The sequence below is a fragment of the Mirounga angustirostris genome, unplaced genomic scaffold, assembly GCF_029215605.1.
Source record: "Mirounga angustirostris isolate CCGP_5_RB_7025 unplaced genomic scaffold, mMirAng1.0.hap1 SCAF_2, whole genome shotgun sequence".
NCBI classification, from domain to species: domain Eukaryota; kingdom Metazoa; phylum Chordata; class Mammalia; order Carnivora; family Phocidae; genus Mirounga; species Mirounga angustirostris.
Window position 1 is genome coordinate 54,829,650 of NW_026991710.1, and position 13,682 is coordinate 54,843,331.

A 13,682-nucleotide genomic window follows, 5' to 3' on the forward strand; every position below is an offset into this window, starting at 1 on the left:
TGATGTGAAGGAAAGGAACTGGCTTCTCTGAGAGCTTTGTCAAAGGAATCTGACCTCTCCTGGGATTGTTGGCCAAAAGTGATGACAAGAGTTTAGAGGCCAGTGGACTAAGAAGCCTGGGGTTTGGGGCAAGTTGTTGACAAAATCAGTTTTCCGCTGTTCTCAGTAACTTGCAATCACTGTTTGATTTTACCAGCTGGATTTTAGGTCCAATCCACATCACACTGTTTATACTAGATGAGCTTAAAATATTGTGTAATAGTGATACTGATTGTGCCTTTCATATGCACTAAATCAGTGTAAGCGTAAATGTATACACTTGTATATGTGTTTATTTATTTTATAGGCTTTTTGTCGAGAGGGACAATATTCTTTTTCTCTTTGACTTCCCCATAGTGACTGGCAAAGTGTTTGTACAAGTACTTCAAAATTGTTTATTAAAGTTAATATTTCATAATATTTGATTTCAACTCCTCTCAGCAATTCTTTAAGTTAGATATGGGTTTACATACTTTCTTCATTGATGTTAAAACTAAGAACAGAGTTTAAAAGATTTTGATTTGTAATGATAGACTTCAGATTTAGAAAAAGAAGCCAGATTTTTTTTCTCAATGGAATCTTTAAACCTGCATCTTAAGTAGATTTTTAGTGCAGCTCTCAGTCCTAAATTGATTCATGAAATAGTGTAGAGAATGCACAGTGCACTTAGAATCAGAAGATATGTGTTAAAGTCTCAGGTTTGCCCATTATTTATTTTATGACTTAGAGTGAATTTTATTTCATTGACTCTTCTTTACCTATAGATGAGGCAGCCAGACTGAATATCTCTAAGGTCTTTTTCAACTTTAAGGTCCTCCCAATGTCTACTGTACAATAAATAATGAACTTTCATGAATTTAATTTGGACCAGAAATCAGTAACCCATTTTCACTCTTCCTGATTTTGCCACTGATCTGGAATAAATAACTTAATATGCATGTCAGTTATAGAGAATACAAATTCTAAATGGAAATCCTGTGAGATTTTGCCTTTTAGTCATGATGATACATGGCGAATTATTAAAAAAACATCAGCCAATACCCTCTTTAGATACTCATTCCTATATCATTTGGTATGTGCATAGGAAAAGAAAATTAATTTAATAAATTAGCATAAACAAAAAAATGGTAAGATAGAATTTTATTCAAATTTCCTTGCCATAGTCAGCATTTAGTCAGTATCTGTTTGGTAAGTGAATAAATTAAGCCAATAGTAATTTAGTATTATAACTAAGAATTATATAAAGCTGTTTTCCTGGGGTAGGTATAATTATTTTTTTTTTTATTTTTTTTTTTAAAGATTTTATTTATTTATTTGAGACAGAGAGAATGAGAGACAGAGAGCATGAGAGGGAGGAGGGTCAGAGGGAGAAGCAGACTCCCTGCCGAGCAGGGAGCCCGATGTGGGACTCGATCCCGGGACTCCAGGATCATGACCTGAGCCGAAGGCAGTCGCTTAACGAACTGAGCCACCTAGGCGCCCCTGGGGTAGGTATAATTATTAAGTGCTGAAATATTAATGGACACTTGAGTTGATTAACTTTTTATTTCTACAAAAGCAATAATTTTATCCCTTGGTTCAACGGCCACTGATTTACTTCATTCTTGGGGCTGGTAAAATCTCTTTACATGGGGCGGCCCTGCTATGAATCTATATATCAAAGGCACATAGGTATGTTCCCTAAGATTCAATTGGTGTGCAGTGAATATTCAAGAATACAGTTACCAGAAGAATAACCATGATCTCCTGGAAAATATTCTTGCAAAGTGTATATATAGAAAAAAATCTATCTTGGTTACTATTTTTTGAGTACTCGCTCTATGTCAGGCATTGCACTAAGAGCTTTAGATGTGTGTGTTCATTTTTTTTTTTCAGAAAAAAAAAACTACTATGAAGTATATGAACCATGATCTTTATAAAGATGAAGAAGCTAAGGCTCTGTCAGATAAAGTGATTTGTCTTTGGTGGGGGTTTAGGGGTGGGGACATCGAGTTGCCCCTACTGCACTGTTGCTTTGAGGGAGGTGGTCATTCTCCCTTAGGAACACCTGCAGTTTCTGACCCCTCATCCATAGTGAAGCCTGAGTTTGGGGGGGAAGGGATAGGCAGGCCTATTAATAAAAAGAATAGCATATACATATATATAAAGTTGACTTGCAAATATAGAATCCATAGGACATACCTTTTGAGTGTTTTTTTTTCTCATGATAAAAACCAATTAATGATACTTACTTTACACCAGTCCTGTTTTTTAAAGTGCATGAGGTCTTTGAAATACAACAACCATATGCAATATTTTTTATTATCATCATCCCCATAATGAGATGTTTAGACTGAGGTGCAGAAATGTTAGGCAATGTTTCCAAGGTCACACAGCAGAGGTATAGAGGACCTGGGATTCAAATCTCAGCAGGTCCCACGATTTTAACCACGATTCTATATCTTCTCTTTCTAGGCATAATAATATAGAAACACTAGTTCTGTATTCAGCTGGTTGTTGTAACTAGTTGCACTGGCCAGTGATGTCTAAGCTGCAGCTGTAGGAAGTAGTGACATTTTCCTCTTTGTTAAGCAGCTTGTATAAAAATGAAATTGAACAACGCTGACATACTTAGGAGCACGCTCTAAGCAACTGAACTAACTAGGAAGCATAAGGCCAGGCTATCAATAAGATAGCAGCAACCTTGTGACAGCAACCTTGATTATCTAAATAAGCTTTTCATAAATCCCTAAACCAGAGACCCATTTATGTGGTGACCAATGAAGATTCATAATCGCTTTCAGTAAGAGCTGTCTTGAATGTGAGTTTTGTTAACTCATTTCATTGTGGTTTTGCAGAACTGGTCCAGTTGGTTGCTGGGTTTGGTTCTGCACCTATAAACCCCCAGTTTCACAAGGCATCTAACTTCTGAAGAGGGATGAAGTAGGAGGGAGAGGGGGTTTCTAAGCAACAAGTAGAGGCTAAGACAGTACCAAAGCACCATCTGTTCTTAAGTATACTATGCTTAACAGTCACTGTTCTTCATAAAATTGTAGGGTGGCATTGTATTAAATAGAATTACTGAAAAAAAAAAAAGTATATCTGGAAAAGACCCTCAGAAAGTCAGTTTTCCTGGGATCCTACATAATGTTCTTAAAGGTTGGAGAAATGCTGGAAATGTAATGCTGTTTCTTTACATTTAAGCTCACATTTTTAGCAGATGAATTTTCAAAAATATATCTTTGGTGGCAAATTCTCTATAAATTGCAGATCTGCTTTATTTCTCTGTGTTCTTTTGAGGTCACCACACATAGGATAAGCTGTATGAGAAGGAAGGTTCTAAGAGAAAGCATCTAGGGGCCCCTGGGTGGCTCAGTCATTAAGCGTCTGACTTCGGCTCAGGTCATGATCCCAGGGTCCTGGGATCGAACCCCACTTCGGGCTCCCTGCTCTGTGGGAAGCCTGCTTCTCCCTCCCCCACTCCCCCTACTTGTGTTCCCTCTCTCACTGTCTCTCTGTGTCAAATAAATAAATAAAATATTTTTTTAAAAAAGAAAGCACTAATAACCTGGGGAGAGTCACATTTCAACAATATGATGGTTTCTTATCCAGGAGAAGCATGTTTAGGTTTTGCTTTTTGATCTTTTTGATGTTCTATGCAAATGAACCCTTGGCCTTGATTTATTTTTTTCCACACACATTTCATCCTTTTAGTCCTTCCTGCAGGGGCAGGGATACTTTTCTGCCCTTGATCAGATTTGTGGTAGCAGAGAATTGATAGCCGAGCTTAGCTGTGCCAAGCGTTCACTGTACTTTTATCAAGACCAGTGAGACACATTATCCTGGGAATGAAGGGACATTTGTCTCTACCTTTTAGAAGCTGTCTTTCACAATATTGTTAGGTGACCAAGAATAAGAATTAGATTGTATAATTGTACACCTGAAATTAATATAACACTGTATGCTAACTACACTGAATTAAAAAAAATTACAAAGAATTATATTGTACAGAAGAGTGAGAGAGACGAAGTCCATTAAAGGCCTATCAGGAAGTTGACTTGATGCTAAAGAGATTCAAACTCATTTCTGGGATGTAGGAGTCTAGATTCTTGAGATATCCAAAAGAACTGAGGGAGAAAACATAAGCCATTAAGAGTTTATGGCTGCCTTATGGGGCACCTGGGTGGCTCAGTTGGTTAAGCGTCTGCCTTTGGCTTGGGTCATGATCCCGGGGTCCTCGGGTCGGGCTCCCTGCTCAGTGGGGAGTCTGCTTCTCCCTCTGCCTTTCCAACCCACCCCACCCCCTGCTTGCGCACACTCTCTCTCTTGCTCATTCTCTCTCTCAAATAAATAAATAAAATCTTAAAAAAAAAAGTTTATGGCTGCCTTATTTTGCAGATAAATATTATTTGGGGCTCTGACTACTTTTTTTAAAACTCTATCATCAAGTAAGGTTTAATTCCAGGAATACAAGAATGATATTATATCAAGAAATTGATTAACATGGACCCTGATTATTTTAACAGTGGTTAAAAAGCAATAACCATTGTATAGGAAATTATATTTAAGGAGAGAAGTGTTTTCATTTTTATAAAAAACATGACATTAAAATTAAAGGGTGAAAGTCACTCTATACGATACATAAAAAGGCTTACCTGAAAATTTAAATGAAGAAGAATCTATACATAAAGACCCAGTTTTGCCCTGTAGCTTCTGATATAAAGTGGTTTCAATCCTATCCCGAAATTTTGCTGCAGTATTTTTGAAACAGGATTTAAACTTCAGCACAGCTTGTATTATCACTTTCCCTTGGGCTCGGCTGCAGAACGGAAACAGGCAAATAAATCATGTTTTTATTACTGGAACCTTGATCATTCTTAGTGGAGTCATTGTATAATTTTATTAAGCAGAGCTCCCTGCAGCTATCCCACTCTCCAGAGAGTGGAAATGGTACTTTATGGACATGGTGAACAGCAAAGAGAGCGTGATTTAGACTCAGGGGAACTGTGTTTGTATTCTAGATTCACCATCTGCCAACCCCTTGACCACAGCAAACCATTGGCATGCTCTGTACTTAAGCAAATTTCTGCATCTCTGTAATGGGGATAATATTATTTACCGGGTTATTGTACACACCATCTAAATTAACGTCTGTGGAGGTATTTTATAAATCTCAGTGATGTGCAAAAAAATATTTATTAATATAAATATATCTATGTATAATAAATCCACGATGGACTTTCAGAATGTAGGGCTAATAGCAAATAGTAAAATGAAACATAACAGGTGAGATGAGAGCATCATTTATTATCTTGGGTTTTTGTTTTTTGTTTTGGTGGAGGCACCATTCGCAAGAGTGGGCAAGTTCTCTCTCATCTGTTGGAAATCGTGAGGGAGAAAACACCTTACACTGGATTTATTTTGTTTGTAATTCTCACTTGAAGATGCAAGTGTATAAACCAGATATTTTTAAAGGGAGTAACTTCTACTGACTCGATGGGATGTCTCTATACTAGGTTTCTGTGCCTCCTCCCCTCTTCCCAGGCATTTCTCTGCATTTATGCATTTGAAAATCCACACAACCTCAGAGTATGTGACTCAAGAGAGATCTTGAAAACATCCACTTGCAAACCTTCACAATACCCATGAACAAACACAGAAACCATGGCTGAGATCCAAGATTTTCTGACTAATTGTAAAGCTTTATTATTTCAATAATATTTTTCCAGGATAATTCTAAATAATGGAATAGCTAAGTTCCATATCACCCCTTATTACTTTGTTTTAGGATATACATACACCAGATGCTCTTCCTTTGAACACTATACATGTATTCTTTTTATTTCCTCTGTACAGTAGTAAGAATTTAGTAGTTACATGTCAACTTATTAAGTATTCTCACCTCTTCTGCTTTTGTGCAGGTGTAATGCTAATTTTTTCTTGTCTGATTTGTAGAGACAAACCCTTTACTTCTCATGGAATGAATAGACGAGGACATGTTATATTGCTCTGTTTATTTTAAAGATTTTGTCAAACCATGCATGTCACTCTGAACTTTTCTCCTGGGTTGAAAAACGATCTAAAACTAAACTAAATACACACATATGGATTCTTAATGTGACATCATCAAAGTCATGACCCTCTTTTCTGCTGGAAACATGAACTACAGGTTATTTTAATGTTACCTTCTCTTGACTCATAAAATAATCTTTAGTTTTATATGACAAATGCCTGTAATTCTTTGCCATACACAGTTTTCCTTTCATTCCTGAAGTTTCAGTTCATTCATTCATTCACTTAACAGATGTGTATTAGCCCAGGCAATATATCAGACAGAGTTCTCAGTCAGAGCTTCATTAGCTATCAGCATATAAGACCACAAGGTGCCTGCATTCATGCTAGTAGGAGAAACAAGAAAATGAAGAAATAAAATAATCTTCAAGGTGTGTTCTATGAAGAAGACAAAAATGACTTGAAGGTTAGAGGTGGGAACATTATAGACAGCTGCAGGGACAGCTTCTTTGAAGTGAGGTCCTAATGACAAGAAGGAGTGAGTCATAAGAACTGGGGGGAGCAATGTCCCAGAAAGAAGGAACATCAAGTACAAAGGCCCTGGCCAAGACAGACTTAATACTCCCCTCAATTTTATTAAATGTTTTTTTCCTGACTCTAGATCCCATATCCCTTTCCTTATAGAGCATTTACTTTAGAAAAGTTGTGAATTCTTTTTCTGCCTCTTTGAACTGTATGCAAATCTTTTAAAAGCCTCTTGTAGTTTAAGAACCTCAGAAATGTCTTTCTTGAGGACCTGAAATCCATCTCTTTGAAATGTAACCCTCAAAGGAGATAGAGTCTGGGTGTCTCAGTCGGTTAAGTGACTGAGTCTTGATTTTGGCTCAGGTCATGATCTTAGGGTCCTGGGATCAAGCCTCATATGGGGCTCTGCGCTCAGCACAGGGTCTGCGTGTCCCTCTCCCTTTGCTCCTCCCTCTACTCCTCGCCCCTGCTCATGCCCCTCTCTAATAAATAAATAAAATCTTAAAAAAATAAAAACCCTATGGTCAGAGAGAGGCAGGGTACCCGGATCAGGTAGGGTCATATGGACTCTCTAAGGAGTTTGGCATTTGTGAGAGACTGTCAGAGGATATTAAGTAGGGGGAGGCTGTGCTCTTCCAATTCACTTTGATTGCTGTGTGCAGAATAGTCATGGAGCAAGAGTGAAGGCTGAAGTTGATACAGTCATCTAGATATAACTGCTTGGGTTTAAACTACAGCTTTGTAATTCATTAAATGTGTGACCTTGGCAAGTCACTTTGCTTCAGTATCTTCATCTGTAAAATAAGAAACTAACATATACATACCATACAGGGTGGTTATCAGGTTAAATGAGTCAAGATAAATAAAGTTTTAGGGGGCTACTGGTTAAGAGCATGGATTATTTAAACCAGGAAAATCAAACAGCAAAAGTTCTAGTTTTAGGGAGAAATAGATTCCAGAACATATTAACTTTTCTATTTGTGCTTGTGGTTACTATTTTTTTCGTATCTGTTTCAGGTTATCTGTGCCTCACCAGTGTTTGGATAAGTATCTTTGCAGCTAGACAATAGCTGTAGAATGGGATTCCTAGAGGAGTCAGGAAGGCAAAGGAGAAGAGTGCAGATGGCTGGGTGCAAATATATATGCACGCATCATGTGAGCATTAGCAACTGCCACTGTGTGGCCTCGGTTTCAGTGCACTGTTGCCACGTGGGGATGTGGGCCCTGTATTGCCAGATCTTTTTATTTTTCAACACATTCTGAGAATTATGTGTTTTATATGACATTTCCCAACTTTTATTTTTTAATTTTTTTTAGATTTTATTTATTTGAGAAAGAGAGCACAGAAAGAGAGAGAGCATGAGCAGGGGGACCATGGGCAGAGGGAGATGGAGAAGCAGGCTCCCCACTGAGCAGGGACTCCCCCCATGTGGGGCTCAATCCCAGGACCCTGAGATCATGACCTGAGCCAAAGGCAGATGCTTAGCCGACTGAACCACTGAGGCACAGCCCCAGCTTTTACATTTAATTCACAACTCTTAGCTAGATTTGGCTAGATAGCCAAATTAGTTTGCCCATACTGGGCCAGATATTCTGTCCTCTCTTATCTTACCCATTCTTTTCTTATACTGAAATCATCTCCTGACTTTAGATTTGTTTTTTGACTTGTGCCTTCAAATAAAAAACAAACCCATGCAACCTTTACCTGAAACTCATAATCAGTCAGAATTCTTGGTTCCAGTTAAATAATTTTCCAAAAAGATCTTGAATACCTTTTTTCACATTTAAAAATGCTAGTGGTTTTGAAGCCTCAAGGTAAGATTTATTTCAGTCTTTCAATTTATACCAACTGAAGATGAGGCATGAGGGTGAAGGACAGAATTTTCTGCTCTATGCCTCGGGCTATTTTACATACCTTACTTGGACAACGTGTGATTTGACATACTGTCTTCTCAGTTTGGATCCATGAAATGTTTCATTTATCTGTTAAAAAGTAAAATGAATAGTGACTGCTTTATTTTTAAAAAACTTAATTTTTCATTGTGGAGAACTCCAAACATACACAATAACAAATGAAAGTGTATAATCAACCCCATGTACCCATCATTCAGCTTCACCAGTTATCATTAAATAGCTAAACTGGTTTTATTTTACTACTACCTGCATCCCAGGAATTAAATAAATCCTTAATATCATTGAGTACATAGAGGTTTGAGAAGAGAAAAAGAAAGAGATAGAGGGAAAAAATAATAAACAGTGAGAGAAAATGGTTCTGAATTAAAGATCATCATTCACATATCCCAACTAAGAAAAAGCATGACAAAGAATGGGAGAAGATATTTGCAAATGACATATCAGATAAAGGGCTAGTATCCAAAATCTATAAAGAACTTATCAAACTCAACACCCAAAGAACAAAGGATCCAATCAAGAAATGGGCAGAAGACATGAACAGACATTTTTCCAAAGAAGACATCCAAATGGCCAACAGACACATGAAAAAGTGTTCAACATCGCTTGGCATCAGGAAATCAAAATCAAAATCTCAATGAGATACCACCCCATACCAGTCAGAATGGCTAAAATTAACAAGTCAGGAAACGACAGATGTTGGTGGGGATGCAGAGAAAGGAGAACCCTCCTACACTGTTGGTGGGAATGCAAGCTGGTGCAGCCACTCTGGAAAAGAGTGTGGAGGTTCCTCAAAAAGTTGAAAATAGAGCTACCATACAACCCAGCAATTGCCTACTGGGTATTTACCCCAAAGATACAAATGTAGGGATCTGAAGGGGTACGTGCACCCCAATGTTTATAGCAGCAATGTCCACAATAGCCAAACTATGGAAAGAGCCAAGATGTCCATCGACAGATGAATGGATAAAGAAGATGTGGTATATATATACAATGGAATATTATGCAGCCATCAAAAGGAATGAGATCTTGCCATTTGCAATGATGTGGATGGAACTAGAGGGTGTCATGCTAAGCGAAATAAGTCAATCAGAGAAAGACATGTATCATATGACCTCACTGATATGAGGAATTCTTAATCTCAGGAAACAAACTGAGGGTTGCTGGAGTGGGGGGTGGGGTGGGAGGGATGGGGTGACTGGGTGATAGACACTGGAGAGGGTATGTGCTCTGGTAAGTGCTGTGAATTGTGCAAGACTGTTGAATCTCAGATCTGTACCTCTGAAACAAATAATGCAATATATGTTAAGGAAAAAAAAAAAGAAGATAGCAGGAGGGGAAGAATGAAGGGGGGGAAATCAGAGGGGTAGACGAACCATGAGAGACGATGGACTCTGAAAAACAAACTGAGGGTTCTAGAGGGGAGGGGGGTGGGAAGATGGGTTAGCCTAGTGATGGGTATTGAGGAGGGCACGTTCTGCATGGAGCACTGGGTGTTATGCACAAACAATGAATCATGGAACACTACATCTAAAACTAATGATGTAATGTATGGTGATTAACATAACAATAAAAAATTTAAAAAAATCAGAAATGAGATCTCAATAGAAGGAAAGATGAAGAGAGGGAATAGTGATGAGCAGTGAAACCTGAGGAGGGTGTGTGTTCAGTGCAATGAGTGTATAATTTCAATGCTTGCAGTGGAAGCAATGTACTTTAGAAAACATTCTAATAATAGTTTAGAGCATCAGATACTATGTCAGCAAAACCTAATCACCAGAAATAGGGCCAGGGGAAATAGAAGTGTTAAAAAGCTTTTTCAAGAGTAAAGAATAGGAAGGGAGGAGAGGACAAAAGTGAAAATAGTTAAAAGCCTAAGGTTGGGCTTAGGTAAGAGAAATAACATTTGATGGGGCTAATAATTTCTGTAATACTAGTGGAAAAATATATGCATCCAAATTTGAGTCCAGGGAAAATAATTTAACTATTAACTAAATATATTGAAATTTCCAAGAAGAAAAAAATACAATGAAAAACAATTTAAAACCAGTCACAAGGAAAAGAAAGCAAAAAAGTAAAATAGATAATTTACTTAAAGGAAACTGGAGAAATAAAATCAAGTATACTACTTGTTACAATTAATGGGAATAGGGAAAATTTTGTCATTGATCTATCAGGTTGCTTTCAAAATCAAAACCTCGTTATCTATTATTTAAAACATCCATACTTGTAAATAAAGGGATGAAAGACTGTTGGAGATGAAGCTATGGGAAGGAAATACTATCCCATTAATGTGGAACCCAATAATGGAATCGAAAAATATATCCTAGAATATATGGACCTTTAGGATATAACAAGGATGGCATTTTAATCATTGGAATAGGCTGGATTATTTAATAAGTAGTATTAGCTCAACTGGCAGATTATCTATACCAGAAAGAAAGTAAGTCTGGGCTCCTACCTTAAACTAAACCTACTTCCATATGGATAAAGACTTAAAAGTGGGGGACAAAAATTCCTAGGAAACCAAATATACTTCTTAGTGTATTGATGGCAACATTTCTGTCATTGTATGACACATTGGGTTGTTTCCATTTTCCTTCCATCATTTCAGTGAGATTTGAGGAGAGAATGAGGAATCAGCAATCTTGCCTTGGAAGTCAGGCTGGACCACTTTAAAAGGATAATTATTAAAATGTACTGAATGATTAGATAATGGAAATTGTGGAAATTGACTGTAAGATACAATGATTACTGTTGAATCACAGACCTGTACCTCTGAAACAAATAATACATTATATGTTAAAAAAAAAGAAGAAGAAGAAGAAGATAGCAGGAAGGGAAAAATGAAGGGGGGGAAATCGGAAGGGGAGAAAAACCATGACAGCCTATGGACTCTGAGAAACAAACTGAGGGTTCTAGAGGGGAGGGGGTAGGGGGATGGGTTAGCCTGGTGATGGGTATTAAAGAGGGCACGTTCTGCATGGAGCACTGGGTGTTATATGCAAACAATGAATCATGGAACACTACATCAAAAACTAATGCTGTAATGTATGGTGATTAACATAACATAATAAAAAAAAAGACATAATGACTAGGTGAGTGGGAGAATGGTAATATAATGAATGGAAACTGGGGAGACTAGACTGAGGACCACAAATGACTGCTAAATTCTTTTTAAAATAGGCTTCAGTGTGAACTCAGACACCAGATATGGCACTGTCTCCAAATCAAAATATAACAACTTGCAGTGCTTTTAGTTTTCGTGCTTCTTTCCAAAGACTAGCTATTTGTAGTTTGTTCAAACGTTCTTAATTCTTCATCCCTCTTTTTATTATCTTCATCTTCCCAAACCTCACAACAGCTCAAAAGATCACCCACACCTTAAATAATCCCAAAGCCTGCCATCCTTACAATGAATAGTAACTTTAGGCTGCGGGTGTTCCAAGGAGCTGTAAGGTGAAGTTATGGAAATTGTTCCAGTAACACTTATGCAATTCCTATTTTCAGGAAGCTCAGTCTCTATAGGAAAAAAGTTGTCAGATATTTGACCCAAAATCAAATGGGAAATTTCAGAAACCCACATAGGATTCAGAACTAATTATTTTCCCAGAAATAAGGAAAGACAAGATTGGAAATTCAAATGGAAATCAAAAGACACACATAATACAAACTTCAAATCTTTCTCTTTCATACCAGGTAAGCTTAATTTTTTTTTACTTTTCTCACATTCTTCACTTGACACTCCCTCTCCCTTCTTTCTCTTTGAACAAAAATGTACAAAATTCTTGCCAAGTCACCAGTTAGACAAGCAGGTGGAAAGAGGTTCTGGACTGTGTTGATGGGAAGATCTTGAGAATGATGAACCGGAGGATGAGCTTATTAAGCACAAAATCATGATCATTTATGATGTTTAAATCACCTTTATGGGTGAGAAATTGGTCATCACAATACTTATCAAATACAGGAGGCTCAAAAGTACAAATCAATACATGTTTTTAATAAATAGAGGAACTTGATCAAAGCCTAAGTGTATGGTTATATACAAGGAATTGTCTATGAAAAATTTCAGACTAGATTAGATTTTCTGAAGATCAACAAATAACTATATCACAAGGAGAAGGAAAAATTTCCAGAAAGTAATTGGAGCCACTTTTCTGAGGAATTTCTGGTTTCTAATTTATCAAATTTTAGCATAGTAACAGTTCAGTATTGTTTAACATATTCATTTATAATTAATTATACAAACCATCCACATATTTAAAATTCTCTCTTTCAAATCAGTTCACAAATATATAGGAAAACATTTTATTGATGATGTTGTTATATTGTTAAATTATACTGTTAAATGTGTGACAAAGGATTGTAAGATGATGTGTTGTTATAGAGATAGGAAAATACTACCTTCACAAGACAGATATCCCAAAAGTGGATGCAAAAGAGATAGCATATTTGCTAGTTAGATGCTCTCAGATGTGGAGCATCTGGGTCTATGGTTCTTTCTTTCGTTTTACAGTAACCACCCTCCCCTCATGACTACAGACAATCCAAAATATCTAGTATTTATTTCTTCTATTCTTGTTTTCCAACTGTAGAAAAGAAAACTAGCACATCAGTAATTTTGTTAGTTATCTTTATATCATTTGAAATATGAATAACAACTCTGTAATGTTGATTACATTTTTTTGATAAACCTTGCATCTTCTTAATTTCTTCATGGCTGAAAATTTAATGTACAATGATTTCCATTTAATACATCAGATATTGTTTTGTTTTAAAAATAACCTAGATTAGGGATGCCTGGGTGGCTCAGTTGGTTAAGTATCTGCCTTTGGCTCAGGTCATGATCCTGGAGTTCTGGATCAAGCACCACATTGGGCTCTCTGCTCAGTGGGGAGGCTGCTTCTCCCTCTCCCTCTGCCTACCACTCTGCCTACTTGTGCTCTCTCTCTCTAATAAATAAATAAGATGTTAAAAAATATTTTAAAAAATAGCCTAGATTAGAGAGTATAATAATATGGAATTTGGGACCACTGCTAGTGCTTTCATTTTCTGAATATGTTTTGAGGGTCCTAAGATTGAATGAACACTAACACAGTTTTTACTCAAGCTAAAATATTGTTAACCTATATTAGATGGAACAGGAGTCCTGAATGTTATCCTTCATTTTATTACCTTTTAAAAATTACATATTTCTAGGGCGCCTGGGTGGCTCA

The 13,682-nt window shown here is 37.0% G+C and overlaps 1 protein-coding gene across 1 annotated transcript in view; it reads right to left on the bottom strand.

The window, feature by feature from the left end:
- Nucleotides 1-13,682, bottom strand: part of LOC123848936 (transmembrane protease serine 11C-like) — a 56,774-nt gene that overhangs the window by 27,157 nt on the left and 15,935 nt on the right. The window contains exons 4-5 of the mRNA XM_045881796.2: nucleotides 8,471-8,538; nucleotides 4,674-4,837 (exon numbers count right to left, since the gene is read on the bottom strand). Of these exons, the coding sequence (XP_045737752.1) occupies nucleotides 4,674-4,837; nucleotides 8,471-8,538 (232 nt within the window). The remainder of the gene's footprint in view (nucleotides 1-4,673; nucleotides 4,838-8,470; nucleotides 8,539-13,682) is intronic.